The sequence below is a fragment of the Acanthochromis polyacanthus genome, chromosome 8 (assembly GCF_021347895.1).
Source record: "Acanthochromis polyacanthus isolate Apoly-LR-REF ecotype Palm Island chromosome 8, KAUST_Apoly_ChrSc, whole genome shotgun sequence".
Classification (NCBI taxonomy): domain Eukaryota; kingdom Metazoa; phylum Chordata; class Actinopteri; family Pomacentridae; genus Acanthochromis; species Acanthochromis polyacanthus.
In genome coordinates this window covers 18,140,356-18,163,322 of record NC_067120.1, presented here as the reverse complement: position 1 = coordinate 18,163,322, position 22,967 = coordinate 18,140,356, and the positions used below count along the sequence as shown (strand labels likewise).

Below are 22,967 nucleotides of genomic sequence, written 5' to 3'. Positions count from 1 at the left end.
AGCTGTTCCTGCAATTAACATTGTTTCCACGGATGAAAGCTCTGTGACAGCAACATCTATGAACCTGATCCGCGTAATTGATAACATCTTAATGCACGACCTTTGAATTTTAAAGGTCACAGCTAATTGCCACACATAAGGTAAGAAACACATCCCGTCTAATTCCTTAATTGCAGCCCAGGAATGGCACAACACCGTTCCTGGCGAATGAAGCGATTTCATTGGATGAGTGGGTAGAACAAATCCCTGATGATAATTATCATCTGTCAAGAGCAATTAGGTGCAGTGCACTGAGAGATATGTGATTTCCTTTTTTTTTTTTTTTTTGCATGTTGGGTAGCGGTGCGCGAAGGCATCCGATTGGCTGCTGGAGCAGTTCAGTGGCAGCGAATGGGTTCCGTGTTCCAAAACTGAGTAGACTGACAGGGGGTGAAATCTGTTTGCTGATGTGGTACAAGCCCAAGATCTCCAATTCTTCTTTTGGCAATTATTCACACTTTACGCAGCGCAAAGTAGACCCTTGAGAGAACGGAGCATTACTAAGCACTGTTGTTGATGTGTCTAATCCTGAGTACGGTGGAGGTTTTTATTACAGTATCTTTTCTTCGGAAAGTGGGGCAACCCTCCTCTAATGCAAGGAAATAATGACACAACAAGCTGCCGACAACGTTTCCCCTGCACTCTGCACCTCTTCCCCACCCAAACACGCATCCGCACACCCCCAACCTCACACACTCGATCAACAGGGGAGCAAAACAAAAGCCAACACTTATAATGGGAGCAAAGAGCGTGTGCGCAGACGCACACACACTGAGGCGTGAACACACAGACACACATCTCTACAAGGTGATACAGACATGATTAAAAATGTATGTTCTCAGACACAAACACACATCCTGCGCGCACACATACACACACACACACACACACACGTATTATGTACTTTATGACACACTCACATGCCTGCGAACATAATCACACAATCACATATAGAATGACAGGCACATAATTTCAGACTCAGTATGTTGAACTCACACTACACACACGCACACACGTAATTAAAATTGAATGTCCTCCCTTGCTCTTTATTACTCTAACATACACACCCATGTATCCGGCATGCACACACACACACACACACACACACACACACACACACACACACACACACACACACACACACACACACACACACACACACACACACACACACACACACACACTCACAGTCAAGCGCCCGTGTGTGAAGCCCCACCGTGCATGTGCAGTTCCTGCAGCCATCTGTCCAGCCCTCATCCTCCCTGTAGACGACCCCCTTGACGCTGCAGGTTCTCTCACAATAGCAGCCATCCAGCCCATTCATCTTCTCCTCCGCCCTGGACAGCTGCTCACGCCATCCCACCCACCCCCCCCAAAAAAATAAGACAAAAGGCAAGAAGGAGAGAAGATACAACTCAGTCTGCGTCTATATTCACATGTAGAAAGCGCAGTCTCAAAAGCAAATCAGTGGCAGCACAAAAGTCAGTCATTAAAAACCATTAACACCTTTTACTCTCAGTCTCTGCATAAGAAGAGAAAGGACTTCAATAATAGCCGACGTCTAATGTTCATATGCCTCTGACTGCCTGTTGCTATGAATGTTAATGGCAGGAGCACGCTGACAAGTGAATATGTTAGGGTATAGCATAATTACACATTTGATTCAGAGCTGTAGTAACAGGTTTTGTAGACATAATTCTGGACTAAATGTCAAATATGGACACTTTTTTTTTAAAAATTGCATTACCTTGCTGGATGTTTTTGCAAGGATATCCTGCAGCTCCATGATTTTCTGCACAAGTCCGTGGAAATCGTTGCAGGTTGGACATGCTGGGATACAAAAAGCAATATAGTGCAGTTTCAGCACACGGAATACAATTACCTGCCATTATGATAATCTATGGTAATTGCGACAAATGTAGTTAGAGCAGATATATAGGAACTTAATTATTTCGAGAAATAGCAATACAATAAAGGCTTTGAAGAAAATACATTTTAAGTAAAACTGGTTCATGCGACTACTATCCACAGCACAAACATATAATGCAGCCATTTATTTCTATTTATTTGCTTCCACATTTTCTTTCTTTAAGCAACTTAATCAGTAGTTTGCTGCAATTCCCCTCAAATTTCTGTCATTTTCTGTCATTGGAAGTATATTCTAAAGCACACCATTTGCAAGAGGACCTCACTCACTTTAAAATACAGTAAGGACATTTGTGGAGGCACAGGAGAAACTATCCAAATCATTTTAAATCATGCGATGTTTGTGTGTTTCCCTGTCAGCAGATAAAAAAAGCAGTTTGTCTGCAACACACTTGTACAACAAAAAGAGCTGCAACAGCCACCTGGTACAGAAAAGAACGCTGCCTACAAGAAGACATCATCATAGCACAGAAGACAAAGGGCATCACTGCACTGGAGAGTAATTGAATTGTAAAAAACAGCATTGCGTCAAAAATACTTTCCAACTCAAAAGAATCCCCCAGATTACCACTTAAAAGTCATGCTAGACTACTCAGATGGAATCTTAGAACTTGTACGCTGATGTAAACAAGTGTTTGTCGCAGATGACGTGAATTCAACAGGATTGTCACCAAAGTCAAGGCGACAAAGATCCTCCACGCGTGCACAGGAGAGGCGATGACAATTCCTCCTTTCAGTAACTGACTGACAATTTGCAAAACATCATATTACCCAAAGTCTTACTGAGGGAAAAATCGTTTCTCGGTTGCTAAGTTGTGTTAAGCTGTTTTACTCCAGTGATTACAGAGCCTTTTAAGAATTTAAATAAAAAATAAATCACCGCACTCGAGAGCCTGGCAAAAATAAGTGTGAGTTGAGGTAATTTAAATTAAACGCTCAGAAAAACACTGTTTTACATGTGTTAAGCCCGCACTCACTTCTGTTCAGATCAGGACACTGCGAGATGTAACCCTGCGGCATCACCAGGATCTCCACGTCCTGCATCACTCCCTGCACACACAAACACACACGGAGAACAGAGAACAGTCAGTGTGTTAATGAGCAGTAAGTCGATGAGGCCCCAGAAGGGTATGCACAGCGCATGCAAACACAAAACCAACCATCTTGTTTACGAGAGTCTTGGTAATTGATGCAATCATAAAACTGAATACAGTGAAACAGCAGTAAATCTGAGAGCGAGCGGAAATTTATTTTTCAATCTGGAGAGTGACACACAGAGAAGTTGGTTGTGAGGTATTCCGTCTCCCAGACTGTTGCTCTGATGATTCGTCTCATATCCGGACACCAACCGAAGTTAAGTGAACCAATGATGTTTTAGTTGGAACATGATTTTTTTTTCTTTTTCTTCCAATCTCCTCTGATAAGCATAAACAGGAGATACAGATTCAATTTGATTCCTAAGTCCAAATTGATAGCCCTTTGTCCTGTGTCCAAACCCCAAACGCATACGTGCATGCACACATATACACACAGATATTCTGTTGCCATGGTAACCTGGCCCATTTCGCTCCTTGAGTGCATTTATTACCCATACAGAAGTGGAGCGGTGCAACTTAGGAGAAATTGTTTTTTAAATTGTCTTGCCACTTCAATTTACCGGCCATAAATTTAAAATCCTGCGGAAATGATTTGCTGATTTTTCACGGCAATGCGCAGAAATGGAAGCAGATAGCAGCTGTGTCTATCAAACTTGTAATGAAACCATAAGACCATACGTTTGTTTGGAGCCGCTGTACAAATTTCACACCAAGCAACTGCGTAAACTTCCTCTTAACCGTGATTAATGCCACGCTAATGCCACTCGAGCTCTTTTGAGTCGTTGCAGTTAAAGCCACAGTGAAACAACAGTTGGACTCATCTCAGTATTGTGATGCATTTGCAAGTAAAACTGAACATGTGAGCGGGATTACATATGAGAAGGATTGAAATCAAATCCTTCAGATTATCCTGGATCACTTCAAAGTGGATGCGACTCTGCAAACACGGCACGACGCAGAGCTGAAGAAAGCCGTCAATAATCTAATAAATCTGACCTCACTTTTGAAAATGTAAACATATTTCGCCCACTGACATCTAAAAACAGCCTCATTTGATATTCTTCTGAGAGATACGATCCACTCACAGTGAAGTGTAGATTTATGTAGCAGGCGCAAAGAAATAAAAAAGAAACTGTTTTTAGTGTATAATGGCATGAGAGTAAGATGCACAGTTAACACAGAGAAACAGGATTAAAATTTAACATCGTGGGGTGTTTTTTTTTTTTATTTTATTTTCCTCTTTCTCTAGAGCCTGTGCTGTTATGTAGCTCTGTCAAAACAACCAGTTGCCAGATTTTGCTTTGCACCTTCTGGCAACCCAAAAGAGCGACATTTTTAAAACGCTCCACGCTGAGTCCTCTGCGTACCGTCTGAACCGGAATCACAGATTTGTGCAAAACAGCGAGGGGCAGGCTGTGGGTTGAATCATACAGTTACATTAATTTTCTATATAAAGCAAACAGTCATGAGGAGATCCACCCTGCCAGGCTTAAAAATAACTCAAGAATGAAATCTGACTGTGCAGCAAAATTTGATTTGTCTGTTTCAACAGTGGCTTCCAGTAGCATTAGGGATTGTTTGAGTTAAAAGTAAATAGTTTCTTTCAAGTCCGGATGTGGAATAACTTATTTCATTTGCATATAAATGATACATCACTGATGGAATTAGGAAACTATGTCACCAGATAAGCAAGATACAACAGATTTAGCCATCTCGCTCTGTGCGTAGACTGTAAAGAAGATATTTATCGAGTTGTGAAGCAGAGGTGCAGATACGCTGATTCTGATTAAAGTCTTTACTATTACTGCTCGGGCTGTGATTTTCTCGTCTTCAGCGAACACCCACGTACAGACAGACATTGACTGTTTCTGTGTGTGTGTGTGTGTGTGTGTGTGTGTGTGTGTGTGTGTGTGTGTGTGTGTGTGTGTGTGTGTGTGTGTGTGCGTGCGCGTGTGTACTAATGAAGCAGTGTGTTTTAAAAAGGAGATGTGCCTTCCTAGCAACTAATCAAGGCTTCAGAGAGCGGCGAGGAGCGATACGGCGACGTGACAAGATTAGTGGGTGAACTCCGAGGCTTCCTTCATTAACCAATTAACACAGAAGAAACTCAACAGCCAGGACATGATGCATGAACAGGTGCACGTATCCACAAAGATCACCACACTGTCACACACACACACACGCACACACACACACACACACAGCTAGTTACCGACAGACTGATTAAAATGGTTAGAGTTGCTGGTAAGCTGACATTTTGCCCCCGACATATCTCCCCAGGTGGGAAATTTTGGAGTTGAGTCTCGTCTGAGAGAGGCGATACATGTCTCTCTGCCTGATAAACAAGTCTATAGACTAAGCCTAATGAGCGTAGACCAAAGGCTATTTAATGATTTCTCCCAAATCAGTGTTGTAGGGGTTGCTGAGATAATTGCACTGGGCTTAGCTGCAGACTAAGGGAAAGGGAACAAACAATGACAAAAAAAAAAAGTCAATTTCTAGGGTAGGCAGAGCAACCCTCGAATTAAAATGGAAAGCCTTGAGAAATGCATGCAATTAAATCCAACAGCTATAATAAATAAAACCAAACAAGCCAAACAAAGAGGCAGAAGATACAGTAAAAACCGAGATGGGAGTGAAAAGATGGCGAGTTGGGCTACTTGTACTTGCTAGTCTGAATCATTTATCGCTTAGTAAGATGACAGATCAGGACAGGCATCAGCATTCATGTATTCCGAGAGGGAAGTTTGCACTGCAGTGTTAACCTTGAAGAAGCCATGAGCAGCATTTCTCTGTCCGAGCCAGAAGGAAGTATCCTCAGGTATGTCCATGTAGGGGGCCTCCACCACCCGCTCATAGATCCTGAAAAACAAACACATGAAGTGGTGAATATTAAACATCACAGATTGCAGTTAGACTACCTGAGAACTTTCTGCTCAGGTCATGTTATCAATAGCAGTTCCCCTCCACACGGCAGGTCCTGCCCTTTTAAATCCTTCTGTTAACTTCTTCCCTGAGGAGGGTATAGATAGCCACATGCTTTCTGCGATACACGCGGTGTTGCCGTCTGCTTCTTTCACTGTGCCAAGGAGGATCATGGCACACAAACAGTAACACCTAAGTCATAACAGATGCACGTATAATGCAGGTTTACATTCAGTCTGCATTGAACCCATGAGACAGCTGGCCGAGGTCAATATGTGGATGTCACATTCAGCAGAGACTCCATTGTGCAGTGAACATACCCCTTAACTGTAATTTAATGGTTGCAAAACTACAGAATTACACTTAATAATAATAATTTCAGTTTGACCTTTGTCTTTCAGTGTATATGTTTGCCCTCCTCCATTTCCTTTCCTCTTTTCCCCTCTCTCCTCTGTGGGAGGTGGATAAATGATATTTCAGCTTCAACATCATGCAATTATTTTCCATGTCTGAGCACTAAGCACAGGCAGCTTCCAAGCACAACAAAAGCCTGATCTAGAGGATTACAGTCAAGGAGAATTTCCTGACTCACACTGCCTAATTACGACAGATTTGATATTTTTGTCTTGCAATATCATGTCAATCTGAATTGGGTGTACAGGGATGTGATCCTTTAAGATCTTCCCACCTTACAGCAACCTCTGTAGATGAAAAATAAAGCCAGTGTGGAAGTGGCAAAAATTGCAGATCCTTTACCACACAAATAAATGTGTTCACAGTCTGGTACATAACACAGTTCTGTCGACACAACTAATTTCCCTGTTCATGACAACGAACTAAAATCCATTTAAATTGTATTTAGGCTTATAACGAGCATGGCCGCTTTGAGTGACAGGTGGGTGCTGTCACAGGACAGTTCATGAGATGTTTGTATGTTCTGCCTCAGTTCCATTCACGCTCTAGCTCTTTGCTCATTTCTGGATTAGTCAAGACTTAGGCAGAGTCGGACGCTGCCAAGTTGACAAAGTTCAGAGCTTCCCCACTGAGCTTCAAAACTACCTTTCAGGTAACCTTTAGGTGACATCACGGAGTGCATTTTACAGATACTGTTTATGTTTTCCACCTACAAAAACTGGAAAAAGGAATAAATGTTGCAACAAGCCCATCCAAAAGTCCAATAGTACCTATTCTTATTCGTGACAGCATTTTTAAAATAAGAAGTAGTTTCACCCAAAGTAATTTCTCCTTTGTGTGTACAGTATTAATGGATAGCATTAAATGCACACATTATTCTATTAATGATTGTTTCGTTAAACAACATTGAATTGCACATCTACTGTGTAGCAGTAGTGTTTTTCTCAAACAGTTTTTAGAGGCACCACTATAGATTTTTTGACAGACACATTCATTAAACCAGAAATATCTGAAAGTCTGAGACAAAAAATACAAAACATACACAATGTCTTCATTTGATGAATAGATTTAAAGAAGGAATACAGCAATCCAAAAACATACAGCTGCCTCACCAGTCAAACGGCTTAGTATGTCATGGGTCATTCCAGAATTGAAGGACATTTTACGTCACACCCATCAAATTTCAAATAATCCATGGTCAAAATACTAAAGCATGCAGTTATTTTGTAAATGTACTTGTCATGAGATCAAATCTTTAAAAAAAAACTAGGAGAAAAGAATGTTTGAAAATATTTTGGAAACTACCAAATGAGTCTGGAGTTCCCTTAAAATACCGTTTTTCTCTTGTCTCACTCCCCTGACAATCAAATTGAATCTCAACTAAAACAGTTAAAATGACATTTTAATCTCCTCTTTTTGGTATTGTTTTTTCATTGATGTCTGTTGTAATTGTCGGAACACTTTTTTCAGTTGGCATAATAATTTATCCAAAAGAATGAGTAGAGCTAAGCGATGTCCTCTCTTCTATTTTTCATATTTTCATAACATTGTCAGCTTTGATTGAATGTCTCACTCTACCTCATGCAACCCTGACATGCGTATTATCAAGAAAAGAAATTCTTTTTTACTTTTTTCCATCAGTAAGTTTGTCCTCTTGGTCAGCAGTAACAGCTAGCTAAATAGCCAACCTCTAAGCTAACATGAGCATGGATTAAGAACCTTGTTGCTGTGATTAGAATAAGGTTAGCAAACAACAAATAAAACATGTTATAATAATCGTACCAGTGATGTGTAAGCTGAGCTAATCAAGCCTTTGGTAGTTTATTGCCTATTATTGATGAATATGGAGCAGAAAATTGTAAAAGAGAAGGCTACGTTTTCCAAAAATTTGAAGCCCAAATGTCCTCCAATTCTGGAATGACCCTTACAACATGAAAAGTTTAATTACACAACATAATGTTTTTCTCCTAGTAATGGCACAGATTAATGCCATCACAAGATATTTTCAAGCTATTATAACTTATCACATTATGATTATGATGAAGACAAACATGTACACACAAAGAAAGATTTTAAAATGCACTGAGTTACACAGAAGGAACAGTAAGTCCAGTCACCAGGTATAATGTCATTTCTGAGTACTGAAAGCTTAGAATTTAAGAAAAACTTAATCAAATTATTTAAACATTCTATTTTCTTCATCTTGTCCATTTTCAACAATATTACAATATAAGTTAGAATGTTAGAATGTGAAGCATAAGATAAAAGTTTATTGTTTTAACAAGAAAATTTTCCTTTAACACGATAAATTGGTGTGGAATAATTATGTGAAAAGATCTTGTTTTAACGTGAATATATCTTTTTATAACGTGAAAAACACCTTGTTTTAACAATTAGCCTTTCTCATTCTAACATAAAACAGATCTGTTTTTCTTTTCCTGGTGTGACAGCAATACACTTCTGTTCTTACAAATACATAACAAGCGCCAATTAAGAATGAATCTTTCCTACATTAAAATCTGTATCTGTCACTGTGTGAACTCACTGGAATCATTATCAGAAAAGGTATCCTAGCAGGAGGTATTGTTGTGTGAGTTGGTGGCTTACGTTGGCACAAAAAATATTACTGATACCAGAAACACACAGAATTTTATGATGACGCTGACATAGAAACGAGACAGAAGGTGGATTGGTTCCATCGTGGCAGATAGCTGATCTGTTTAATAAGGATATTGTGGGGGTTGATACCAATCTGGTGGATGAGATCAGTGCATCCATAGTTTTAAAGTTAGTTTCAGAAACACATGAGAAAATCCCATCTGTGTTTTCAGTTTTAATGAGTTGTGAAAGTTGACTGCCTCTCCTGTCATACCTGTTTTCTTCCAAGTGTTGACTTCATATTTTGTTGTTACATCTAATATTTAGAGCATATGCATACAGTAACAATAGCTCACCTGTTGCAGTCCACGTGTAGTATGACATGAGAGGCGCTGACGGCCACAGAGACTTTGTGCCACTGGTCATCAGCCAGGCTGTAAGGAAACACCTCAGTGTGATCCTGCTGGCCTTTGGTGCGATAATGAAGACGCACTTCACTCCTCTGGCCGCTGCTCTCGAGCTCCAGGAACCTGCAGAATAAAATGTTCAGCAAAACTGCTTCTATTAACAGCCACGCAACGACAGCTTCTCTGAGAATTTGCATTCCCTGCATTACACAATGTGTCTTGTTGCATTAAACTCTCATTACTGAAACAAAATCCTGACTTCTTCTTGCCCATAAACTGCATGCATCACCAAAGTGTCTAACTTCAGGGCTCCTCTCAATACAGTGCTGAGAGATAAACACCTTTTCCAAGCAATGCACCCACATTTTCCCAGATATGCAATACTATTTAGGATGAAATCACATCAGTAGTCAAACATAATTGTACTATATGGCTGTTTAGTGCAACTTCAGCAGCACACAACAATGTCCCACATGTGTTGGTTCGACTCTTTACATCGGAGTATTAGTATTCTGGGAGAATCCTCTTCTCCACACCACTGAGACTCACCCAGCATAGTCACACTAATGGAAAGAGCTGCCGATACACACTCATCACCTCTGCCTTTAAAGGCATACTTATTTAAACTAGACTCATTTGCCGGAAACATTATTCAAAAGAAAAATAGACACTCACAAAAGTGTAGCAGTGGAATTGATTTATCTGCAAACCCCATCAAATAGATTTACTCTCCCCTAGTCATGCATGCACATTCATCCCGGCTCCATAAATGCAGTAGCTAACGCATCTGACACTGAATTAGTCCTGGCCGTGTTTCCAAATGAAACCATGCAGCGCTGCTTTGTTGCATATGAATGGCCGGGAAAGCTAATCAGCAGTGGGGAAAGTCATTAACATCCATGTGAGCTCTCTTCTCAGGAATGACTTTAATGTACAAACCGTTCAATCAGCGCATTATGTGGAATTCAGATTGCTCTTCTGATCATGGAACGGCTCAGCTACCACAAACTAATGGAAAACATTAGCATGCTAACTGCAGATAGTCTCATCAGTTTTCGATTCACAATTACCGACTCAGTGTTTGCGTCGTTGATGGACTGTGAATAACACATTGGCATACAGACTGATTTGCTTCGTTTACTCGACTGGTGTGTAAAACATCTAAGTGCTTATCAAATACAAACATCCAGTCTGCTAATATGATAAAACAGTGAGGAGCTAAATTTAGAATACGACTTTCATTATGGTTTATCAGTGGGTTGTTAAACAGATTTACTGTGCTCCATATGACATTTTACCCTAGATTTTTTATTTTTTTAGCTCACTTTACTACAATATGCACTATTAAATTCTACTTAAAATGTATTCTGCACATACTGTATACAACACTGATTTGAAAACTGTATATCTGTGTGCATATTTGAACAAATTCTCTAAATAAAAGTAATAATACCGTCTATGATAAACCTTGTTTCAAACATGTGACAATGCGATGCGACCTGATCATACCTGTGCTCTGAATGATGGATGGACAGGATGACCCCAGAGTTGAGGTGATCCTGTTTGAGGGTCGCCAGCACAGTAAACTCATTCTTGCCTCTAAGCTTCTGGACCATTTGCTCTGAGACCTCAGCAGGAGCTTTCACTTCCCTGGAGGACCCTAGAGTGAAGACAAGAACGTCAGAAATTATTAGCACCATTAGAAGATGCCTCACTGGAATATCTGTAATTTTATCAGTCTAAACATTAACAGAAAATAATACTAGAACTAACAGTATCTGTTGAATCTTGAAAGTACTTTGACATAATTTACTGACAGTAAGACGCAGACAAAGAGCTGAAGGTTTGGTGTTATCTGTGATTGTGCTTTGCAGGATTATTTGTAAAAGCCACACATAAACACACTTTGTATTTTGCATTTATTAACTCAGATTTGTTGACATTGTATCACATTTTACATGGAGGCACCCAAAAAAATTCTAAATCAACATGCTCTCAATTTGATTATGTCCCTTCGACAGAGTCAATTAAATACAAGTAGTTTACCTCAATTTCATTCATAGTAAAAACGCTGCTGATCTGATTCCCACTCTATTATCATTAACGAAATGCAGAAATAAAAGTGTAGCAACAGCAGTTTAACAAAGCGATGAGGAAAATATTTTGCAGGGAAACTACTGTACTGATCAGAAAAACTTGCTGCAGGAAACTAGAGTCAATTCTACTGGGAGTTCCCAGGCCTTATGTTGTAAATATTTGATGTAATCACATAATAAACCCTTGACAAATGTGAATTCATAAATGAAAGAACCACACTAAACACATAAAACGGGCTTGATGGTACAACAAAATATGGCTCAAAAAGTCACAAAGTTTCAGTTTTTGTTTATATAGTACAGGGCAGAGGACTTCAATAACCTGGTGGGAACAGCACGCGCCACATTATTACAGTGTCTCCAGTTCAATTCCAGCCAGAGACCTGTGCTGCATGTCATCTCCTCTCTCTCACCTCATGTTCTCTGTCTGCCTCTTTGCTGCCAACTATCCACCAAAGGCAAACTGCCAAAAAACAATCTAAAATAAAAGTACAGAGCTTAAAGCTTCACTCCAACTGGCGGAAGCTCAAGCATTTTTGTCAAGTAAAGCTGCTAATTTATATTATTAAACAAAAATACCGATGCAGACTATTAAATTGTAGTCATTCTTTTTAACATCAGGTGATAAGTATTTGTTGTTCCAACACACAACATCTTTACAACCGAGTGAACGCCATGAAACAGCGCTTATTTGGAGTGATCACGGGCAGATTGAGAGTGGGATCATAGGGCAGAAAGTCAGTAATGAGTTACACAACTTGGATGCAGAGTTAATGAGGTCGTCAATGCTGCTTGTGGAATGTTGTCCCACTGCTTCCTGAATGGCTTGGCATACATTTTGGGGGACAGAATCATGTAGTCAGACATGTCCATCTAGAGCTGTCTGAAGCAATTTCTTAGATGTCAAATGGTGGAGTTGTAGACATACAAGTGCCTGCCTACAGCTCCTACTGACATGCAGCATCCAGCATGCCAACAGCCCCTTTTCCTCTTTCTCTTGTCATCTGTGGCATCATGTCATTTGGGATCGTGTCATTTGAATAAAGCTGCATTTTGAGATGGGTTTTTATAGCCACAGGTCAAAGGAGTGTGTGTGTGTACTGGCTACGCTATCTGACCACTGTCCTTTCAAGCCACACCTGACCAGGTTGTGGATTATATAGAATTTGTCACCAAGTGAACAATTGAAAAACTTTTTGTGCATCATGGCTAAATGTTAGCTTTTCCAATGAGAAGCCCTCCACAAACATAAATATTAGGTTTCTAACTTTTTCTCTAAGTCAGAAAAGGACACGTTTTGTGTTTTTGCACCATCTTTTACTCAGCAGGGTTGGTTGATAATTTTGTGCTCAAGGCTTTTTTGATTGAGTTTGTTGTAACCTCAGGACTAAAATGACAATGTCTGTCAAAGGCATTTGGAAAATAACCAGTCACTATGAAGATTAATTGTTCTTCAAGCTAAGGGTTAGGTCGTTCACCGCCATCACTACCTGATATTATTCACTCCCTACAAGCAAAAAACAAAGTCATTCTACCAAATATTGTACCAATCAGAGTCAAAAACATCATAACAGCCCTGACTAATATGCTGCTGGTGCTTCATTTGCTATCAAATCAGCTCTGACCTGACAATGCCTCCAAGCGTGTCCTGTGGTATCTGGCATCAACACGTTAGCTGCAGATCCTTTAAGTCCTGTGTGTCGTGAGTTGGAGCCACTACAAATCAGACTTCCTCAGACACTACTGTTGGTTATTAGTGTGTCCTTCCTCAGATATCAGTAGGTGCTCACCACTGCTGGCACCCCACATGCCTTGTCATTTTGGAAATACACTGCCCCAGTTGTCTGCCATAATGAGATGGCTTCGCTTGTTAAACTGGCTCAAGACTTTACATCTATTCATGATGACTGCAAGGACCGACTCTTCATTTGCCATTCAATATAACCCAGATCACGACATGAGCTGGTGTTGCGAGATAATCAATGATTTCATCTGTGAGTTGTCATGTTTTGGCTCATTGGTGTATGCTAGTTTGCAGCCCAAAAATCCCATCAGTGGATCTAACACTTGCCCTCTGGCTTGGTATAGGTCTGAAGATGTGAAGCTGAAGACTTGGAGGGAAGATGTAAAAGGATGCTGGAGCTGGAGGAGATGGGAGGGCATTTTCCGCATGTTGTGTATAGTTAGGTCGTAAGCTCTTGTTCCACCAGTGTGCCCCTTTTCTCCTTTCCAAGTCTGTGCAGACGTCTATGCTACTTTAATGGAAGCATCAATAAATGATGACGTTTCTCAGAAGCAATCACATCAAAGAGCTCACTTCCAGCTATGGGATGCATGCAAGATGCCCTGGCACACTTAAGCGCTCCAGGAAGCTAGCATGGCGGCTTTTCCTCAGTGTATTAACATTACTTCCAGCTGGTGGGAGTAGCCAATTAACACAATGAATTGTGAAACAGCAAGCAACTCCATGATGAAGGCTGAATCCACAGCATACTCGTGGCTTATAAAAGATACAATGACAGCATGCTGGAAAGAAGAGCACGCTTTATTCTGTTGTTGTACTTTCAGTGTACACTTACTGTCCTTAGCTTTTGCCTCACGTAGGCTTTTAAGCCCATCGGGGACATATTTTGAGTCATTTCTGTCTAAACAAAAATGTTCACTAGACTTGTCCCTCACCACAAGAGATGCACAAGGCAGAATTTCATGCATTTTGCATCACCAGTGGAATATTATCCCAGTGTCATTGGCTGAGGAGGGACAGATGGTCCAATGACTGCAACAGGAGTTCTGCCTAGCAATAATCTGCTGCAATCAACAGATCCTACTTAGCATCCAAATCCAAATGGCACAGTTGATAATAATCTCTGAAATTATTAGAAATGACTTTTATTTTGATTCATATGATTGAATTGTAATTAAAACCACAAGTAGGTTTGTTTCATTGGAGCAATTTTGCTGTGCTCTATGCTGTCATGCACATTCTGTTTTAGAAGAAAAGATGAGCAGAAGCCAGACAGGATTTATAATGTCGGTTAGAATATGCACTGGTCAGTCTATTGCCATGCCATGGGGTTGAACAGAGAGTACGCTGACATCTCAATCATGAGCAAAATGAGCACAGTGGGAGCAGGTGTCAGGGCGGGGCCCACACTGAGAGAAGGCTGATGAGGCAGGGGGATGGTGAGCACCAAGAAAAATCTACCACCGGGCTGCACCATAACTTGGCAGCAGTGAGCCTTTGACCTATAAGTGGATGACTCTCATCACCAATCTTTACACTTTGAGGGGAAAGGGCTGCTTCAAATGAGATGTGTGGGGATTGGAGGCCAGAGGCATCTCCTCGTTTGGATGTAGTACTACTAATGGCCTGTATAGAGCTGGCGCTATAAAAAGCACATGGTCTCAACAGCGATGGCAGTAATATCATTACATTCCTACAAAACATACATGAAAGAGCAGTGGATGAGTTTGTGCTGGGATGAGTGGGCCAGCTTTCCCTTGTGCCAAATCAATGTGGCCCTGCTGAGGGGGCCTTTGGTCGATTATCTATTGGCAGGCGGCTGGATGGGGCAGCCACCTGCTCCTAACGGCTTCTGATGTGAGTTACTGACACAAAATAGCTTGAAAATGATGATCTAGTACAGAAATATTCTAATCAGCACATTTTCAGTGCAATAACACAGCTCTAGTAATCTATTTGGAATGTTTGCAGGCTGCGAGGACCAGCTGATTGTGACGAAACTGTGTTTTTGAGACATGCAGAGTTTTATCAGCTGACTAGAGATCTGTGAAAGCCTCGGGCTCAATAGCATCCCTAGGAAGCACAGCTTTGGGCTACAGCCTAATCTTATCTCCTGGGTACATTGTGCTTTAATAGTTACATTCAGGCCACGATTTCCATCCCTCAGCTTCACTCCTAATCTTAAACTGTCTAATGGTCTTATTTTGTCTGACCCCTAGTACACACACAGCTGTAATCCGCCCCCCCACACACACACACTTCCACCACTGCATTCTTGTAGAAGTGTATTGGCAGTGCTGCACCAATCACCAGCTCACTCATTTAGCATTTAGAACAGGTGCCCTACAGCACAGCTTGAGAGTCCAGAGACTCCCGGCTTTGCCACAATTCTTTTCTCACACATTGCTTTCACTCCTACCTGTATTTACAGAATGGAAGTTCTTTGTAGTGAAAAGAGATAGAGTTTCCCCTTTTCCCACCTCCCACCACCATACTCTGAAGGACAGGCTGAGGTACATTTTTGTGTTTGTTACAAAGTTTGGATTCTAAATTAATTATTTCCCCGAGGAAATTGTGACTAAAAGCAGCATCACTGATATTAGATAAGAAGATCATAGACACTTTTGTATGCGAATAATGAGGACTTTCATTCTCTGGTCTCTAGTGGTTTGCCAGAACAAAATAACACCTCCTACATCTTTGCAACAACTCTTCACTTCAACAACACTTTGCAAACGAGAGTGAGCGAGCCCTGAGATGCACCGAATGCACAGAGCCAAGAGATGTCCGAAAAAACACGGTGATGCAATCAGCGGCACGAGGCAAAGCAGTACTACGGTAAACCATACAAAACTGAAATATTTCCTTCTTGCATAATGTTTTCCATTTGAAAAAATGACTGAGCATATTTCAAAGAAGACATTTTATCTGCTGGCCTGAGTGCAGAGGGATATGTGTGGGAGGGTTAGGCAAGAGAATATCTCTCCAGAGGGATTAGAGTAATGATAAACTCTCCACCGGCAGCAAACTCCAAACCCTTCATTACTGTCAGCACACACACACACACACACACACACACATGCACACAGGCGTCTGTGAACGCATGCACGTAGGCAAACAGGTGTACACAGACTCACACAGGAACTATAACACCAGCATTCTGGCTAGGCTACAACTCTAAACAAACACTGAGTCAACACAAAGAGAGAGATGGATGCAGAGATATGCAGCAAGGTTGTGCTACACACACAAACACACAAACACACACACACACACAGACCAACTCTCAGAAGCTGGTCGTTACAGCTCCTGAATATTCCACCGTGCTCAGGCAATCTGCATTCGGCGGACCATCTCCCCCCGCTGTGTCTCCACTCTCCTGGAACAAATACTAAACTGAGCCAAGGGCACCTCCAGGAATGCTTTGGCCAGCAATTTCTCCCCAATTCTCAGATCGGCTCCTCAGTGACCGCCTGTCTGACATTCACACATACACAAAGCTAATGACAGCCTTCCAGCCACCCAACTGTATAACTGCCCTGGGGGGACAGAAATATCTCTCCCTCCATGCTCACTGGCCCTCCTGTGTGGAGCGTGGGATCAGGTTCGCCTCAGAAGGCAGCAAGCAAAAATGACTTTGACCACAGGGAGCTGGGGATAATGTCAGTCATCAGATTGGATGGAAAGACTGGCTAACTTTTTGAGGGAATGCAACAGAACAGAGCAAAGGCTACTTTATACAGCAAAGGAAATGGGATCATTTCATATGAACATTTAAAATTCTGGTTATCCAGTTAGATGATCATCTAACTTCAGGTAAATTTGTTTTGTCTTTATTCAGTGTCACTATTTCTCACTGGATAAAAATAGGATAAAAATAGGATAAGAAAGAAGACCCATAATGTCTTATTTTTCTGAAAACTACTGAAAGGATTTCCTCACTGTGCAAGCATTTCAAAATGTGGAACTGTTTCAAATGTTTTATTTAAAAAAAGGGGGGGGGGGTTGTTTAGAGAGAATAAGACAGATATCATTTATTTTATATAATCAAGAAAAATTGCATTTGATTTAAGAAAAATATAAAAATAATGTGTCTGTACTCATTTTAGTCTCCTGATTAAGTTCACACTTGTCTGAATAGGATACATGCCTCTATGTACATTGAAACATGTTTTGGACACTGTAATCATTCCTCTAGTCCATACCGCCACAAATATCCCTGTTTTTTAAAGAAATTTTAACATAAATGATGTGGGACAAAATTTTCAGTCCCTGTTCCATGCAAAAATTCTAACAGTCTGCTTCAACCAATGTGAGGCATCTGCAGTCGGAGTTAGACAGTCAGTTGGGTATTTTCCAGACTTACAGTCTTTTTAGTACCACATTGTCACTTTGTGTTACAATCCCTCTACTGTGGCTCACCAAGGAAACATTCTCCGCGGAAGCACAAAGAGGGAATTTCATACTAAGAAGTCTTTAACTTTGGAAAAACCCCAAATGATTTATCTGATTCAGACTGTAAAACCTTCATGTCTGCATCAGCTAAACTTTGGAGTGCATTTTAAAACAGAGCGAGGGCTGTGGATTTTGCTTCCCATCACTTTATGAATGGATTTCTTTGCATCCAGTGTGGACAGGAGGAACAATTAACTAACACATTTGGTTGTGTCAGCACTGCTTTCTGCAAAAAATAGTGAACTTTATAGCTCTTCACCATGACGATGGGTTAATTTTCCAAGTATTTGGTTTTGTGTATCAAAACTGTTTTGAGACTCTTCAGCTGAACTTGGAAAACTATGGTTTACATCAAATGAAAACTGTTAAATCTCCACAAGCTTTACAAGTCCAACAAATGTAGGACAGTGTGGCACAACCTGTTGTTTTGAAGGAAGAAGTCTACAAGGAAATATCCAAATTTTAACTGAAAAGCTTCGCTAGCAAGCTGGCGACAGTTCCAGGCAGGCAGGGATAGACACCACTGATTAGTATTACGGGAAGTGGTTGCAGTGTTTTTAGATCTTGACCCATATTAAAGACAAAATTCTTTTACTTCTATCATTCATTTAAAATATCCCTCTGGCAGGTTGTTCTGTTTTGTAAAGATACAAAACCAGGTCACTTGAGTCAAGTGTTACAAATACTTCAGTGCCTTGTTTAAACCTAGATCTGTGTAATAGTCTGACCCCATTAGCATTTACTCTTAATCTACTTATTTATTTAAATGGTAGAGCTGCATTTCTCTACATTAAGTAATATATTGCAGTGCATCTGCAGTAAGACAAACTTGGCAGCAAACATAGTCAACGCAGTGTTAGAAAGAACATTACGGTATAATTAGGGCACAAAAATTTAGCATAAGGGCTAAACTGACCTCTTTTGTCAAGGGTTACTTCATTATGAATTCCTGTATTTACATTCCTGTTTCTCTTTTATTGTCATTCCTTTAAGTGTGAGGTTAGCCACAGAACAGCTCTATCTGAACCTGCTCGATACACTTCAGCAGAGTACAGAAGCTGCTCTAATATATGGAAGCATGAATCTCTACAGTTGAAGGACTGAACTACACTCCAAACCCTTTACATGCTTCTGTAGCGCTGTGCTCCACTGTATCATTGTTACTAGCAGCTGGTAAGTGTAGTCTCTCCATGAGGAACCCTCACATCTGTGACATACACATTATTGCAGGACAACAAACTGACATTCACACATAGTGTGCCTGTCATACTCCGTCTTCCTCCCTCCTTCACACATGCACAAGAAAACACACACACACACATAGCACGGTTGTATTATAAATGAGTCTCTTCCATCCCGTTACACTTTAGTGCTGCTGCCGTCAGGGACATTATCACCACAACATACACAGAAACACCTCACCGGCAGTGTTCAAACAGTCTGAGCAAAAACCTGCTTCTGAGACAGACAGGATTCACACACACACACACACACACACACACACACACACACGCACGCACACACAGATGCAATTACAGGGAAGTCTTGTGCTGCAGCTGAAAGGATGCTTCTAGCAATTGTGTTGTTTGCACTTGGAATGAGTTTGGTCCATGTAGCCACAGAGAGTGTGGGTGTATGTGTGCTGGGGGAGGGGAGTGCTTTTGGGTGTGGCCCCCGTGCTTGTAGATACAGAGATATATGGGTGTCTAGATATTAACAACTGTGGGGGAAGTGCTAATGATGTGATAATTCTGAGGTGAGGCTGCCCATCACCTGGCATCAGGATATGAGAGGAGCCTCGCCCGGGGCTTTTCTCCCTCTTTATTATGCCTGTCCCTGAGGCCCACCTCTTCTAATGCCATGCAATGTAGCACTGACAGCTACCTTCAAAAGCATCAGCAGGGGTGCGCTAAACAGCAATCCTCCCTCTGCTCATTGCTTTTCTCTTTCTTTCACAGACACACACACAAAAAAGCGTAGTTTGGCAGGCAGAGATGGAAAGATAGCAAACAGCACAATCACTTATCCACACATACACGCATTTCTATACTCTGAATTACATTCTACTTTTCTTCCAGCTCTCAGCAGCTATACCCCTCCTCCTGCCTCCACCCAGCACCCAGAGATAACAGCCATCCCTTCGGGCGGGCAGGCAGGCAGGCAGGCAGGCTGTAGAGGGGACAGCCATGGATATGTTCTGCCTGCTATCTAATGAGCGTCAGAATGTCACTGTGGGCCTGTCTGCTGGTCCCAGCCAGCCAAGCATCCATACATGTGGAATCAGCACAGTCTATCAAACAACTGGCAGACAGCTCTGCCCTGTATCTCTCTCTCTCTCTCTCTTTCCTTTCTTTCTCTTTTTCTATATCAGCTTCTTTCTCTCTCTCTAGCTCACTCACTAATGTCTGCATCTCTACAGAATGGGTCTCTCCCCGTCTCTTTCTGATCACAAACAAACTGAGGCCCAGGTCTGCTTTGCCCATAGAGCTCAGCTCCGCCTCCCCCTCACCCAACATCATTGACTTAACACAGCCATCCCAAATGAAGGATGGAGGCAAGCTCGGCCATAAATAACACACCGCCCTCTCCGCCTGGATAACTGAATGTACTTAGCAAAGGTAATGCAGAAAAATAAGGCAGTCTAATGACGGAGAGGTGCCAGTCGAGGAGCGGTCGTGCTTTTTCATTTCGTGACAAAAGCTATGGGAGCTTCTCCCTCTAACTGTCTTTGTTTCTCCCTCTCTCGCTCGCTCTAACTCTTCCTTGTAGTCGCTCTCCTTGCCTCTTGCTACCTGCCTGGGTAGAGCACTTCTGAGTGTTGTCTACACAGAGGACATCAAATGGCCTGCCTTCACAAAGATGCTGGAGTTGCTGCTCCACGCAGAAGTGCTGCTGTCTCAGCGGCTGTGCGGGGAGATTAGAAGATATCAGCAAGGAGGGAGGCAAGAGAAATGTCGACAAATGATCGCGGTGTTTCTCTGCCCCAAAACAACACTGTCACTTTGGTACATTATGTGATCGGTGATGAGATCCTCCTTGTGAAGATTTGCACACCGCCACATCTTCGGCTTTCGCTACTGATCTGGGAGCCAAAAGCAATTTCCTCCGCTGCTACTTTTGGCTGGGTTATGACAGACATCCCCATCCCTGTTATGAGGCCGTTAACAGTTTCATTTGGATTGTAATGAGCGTCTGACATCAAATGATAAAGATGTAACACTGGCAAAAAAAAAAGAAGAAAAAATGCATGCAAAATTCAAACACGGCTGCAGCTTTGATAACTCCATTTTGCACAGTGCCACTTACTAAATGCTGCAGATAACATTAGTTAGCCTACAAACTACCTTGCAAATGACAACACTCATGACTCACTCTGTAATCCACTCATATTTTGGGGATAAAAACCATTCAGACTACTTACACACTTCATAAGATCACCAATGGGTAAACTCTCACAGGGGGCCCATTCGCCATAAAGACTCACATCATCATGGCTCTGTGAGCACAGGATTTTGTCCCTGCCTAATCTGATTAAGCTCACTCATTCTATGATTCTTTGCGTGATCCTCCGATCTCTCCCCCTTCTGCCTGCCCTGGTCACCCCACTTTTTCATGGGGACCCAACATCGCCTATTGTTCAGGCAGGTGGCAGTCTGAAGGCCCCCCAGCTCACTCCTGTTATAAAGGAAAACTGAAAATCAACTGTGTTTGCTGCTGAGAGTCTGTTACATAGTTGTGCGAGGAGCAGGAGGAATCATATCAAGGCAAATGGACCAGTTTATCAGATGATCTGATATTTTTAGAAAAATCTCTGCATCAGTCACCTCACCAGAGGAGCCGATCTGTGCCGCATCATGTTTGTCCTGCAAGTTGTGCAAACAAACTCTTTGTGACAGTTTCCATAAACGCAGTTTTTTTCCCCCGCTTCACATCACACCACCTCATCTGAGCACATTTTTGGTTTCAGAGAAAAATACAGAGATTGTGTGTGTTTGGGTACCTTGGAAGTGGAAAGCTCTAGACTCGCTGTGGAAGCCCTGGACCTGAGTAACTCCATCAAAGCCTTCTCCAAGCGACAGTTCATCAAACACGCTGATGCGCAGGGCAGGGTCAACCCCAAAACCTACAACTGATGTACAAACACACAACAGAAGAAGCATTATTGCAGTCGGTATTAGCAGGAAATGACACCTGTGATGCTCTGAAATGCTCAGAGGAAGACATGTACTGTCTACAGCATGCTTGATCTGATTACTTCTAACAAACCTTGGTGGCAAGTTCTCCACAATAACACACAACGTGACCACACAGTGGATCATCTTAAGGGGCTACATGTTGCTAGAGATGGTTACTGTAAAATCACTGACAGCCTTGTGTCCTACCTGGGGAGGCGCAAAATATGCCGAGAACCAGAAATAGCTGTAATAATCCCATGGTGAGTGTGTGGAAAAAAAGAAATTAGTCCATGTTTTGTCCACTTCCGAGAGACAGTGTTGCTCAATCACATGCGAAACGATGTATCACCCTCACACAGGAGGCTGTTACCAATCCCAAATGCTGAGCGGAGGCATCATCACAACTTTAGATGCCCAATGGTGCAGAGGAAAGAGGCAAATCCGGAGGAGAAAACAATAGTAGCGCAGCAGAAATTATTCCATGTACCGCAGGCTCTGCTCCATCAGCACCGTCCGCAGCACAGGTGGGTACCGGAGGACGCACAAAGCAGCTGCTCCGCCTCAGCAGCTCCACAGACGCTCCGACAGCAGCGTGAATGAGGAGAGCTGCGGCCGCCGATGGAGGAGAGAGAGATGGGGGGTAGGAGGGAGGAAGGGAGGGAGGGAGGGAGGGTGAGGCTGGGAGGGAGAAACTGTCAAGGAGCGACAGACTGAGAGGGACAATAAAGCCCCCTTGTGGCCTGAGATGAGTAAAGCCTGCATCAGTCCAATAAGTACATAGAGTCCGGCTCCAAGTCTCCAGTGCGCACTGATGGAGAAATAGTCATTTGGCCAGGTGACGTGTTTCTTACATTAGGCCTTGAATTTGAAAAGATCACCAAGATCAGCTTTTAAACACTGAAGCAGCCTCCTTAACATAATGTTCCTGTGTTTACTGGCTGTTGGTGATTTTGATATTTTGGTATTTCATATGTATACTCCCTTAGAATTTGATTTTGCAAGCTGTTATCATCCCCCCCCCCCCCCGTTTTGTCTTTTTTTAGATGAAAAATAGTTTTTATTTTAGACTTTGATCCTCCAATCTGCTATCC

General features: G+C 42.0%; 1 protein-coding gene across 2 annotated transcripts in view; it reads right to left on the bottom strand.

Moving 5' to 3' along the window:
- nell2a (neural EGFL like 2a) overlaps positions 1 to 22,509 on the bottom strand; it is a 92,611-nt gene extending 70,102 nt beyond the window's left edge. For both annotated transcript variants that reach the window (XM_051951954.1, XM_051951955.1), the window contains exons 1-8: positions 22,084 to 22,509; positions 21,702 to 21,830; positions 10,916 to 11,066; positions 9,356 to 9,529; positions 5,828 to 5,924; positions 2,943 to 3,015; positions 1,787 to 1,869; positions 1,256 to 1,384 (exon numbers count right to left, since the gene is read on the bottom strand). In XM_051951954.1, the coding sequence (XP_051807914.1) occupies positions 1,256 to 1,384; positions 1,787 to 1,869; positions 2,943 to 3,015; positions 5,828 to 5,924; positions 9,356 to 9,529; positions 10,916 to 11,066; positions 21,702 to 21,830; positions 22,084 to 22,135 (888 nt within the window). In that variant the 5' untranslated portion in view covers positions 22,136 to 22,509. The remainder of the gene's footprint in view (positions 1 to 1,255; positions 1,385 to 1,786; positions 1,870 to 2,942; positions 3,016 to 5,827; positions 5,925 to 9,355; positions 9,530 to 10,915; positions 11,067 to 21,701; positions 21,831 to 22,083) is intronic.
- Between the last annotated feature and the right edge of the window lie 458 nt (positions 22,510 to 22,967).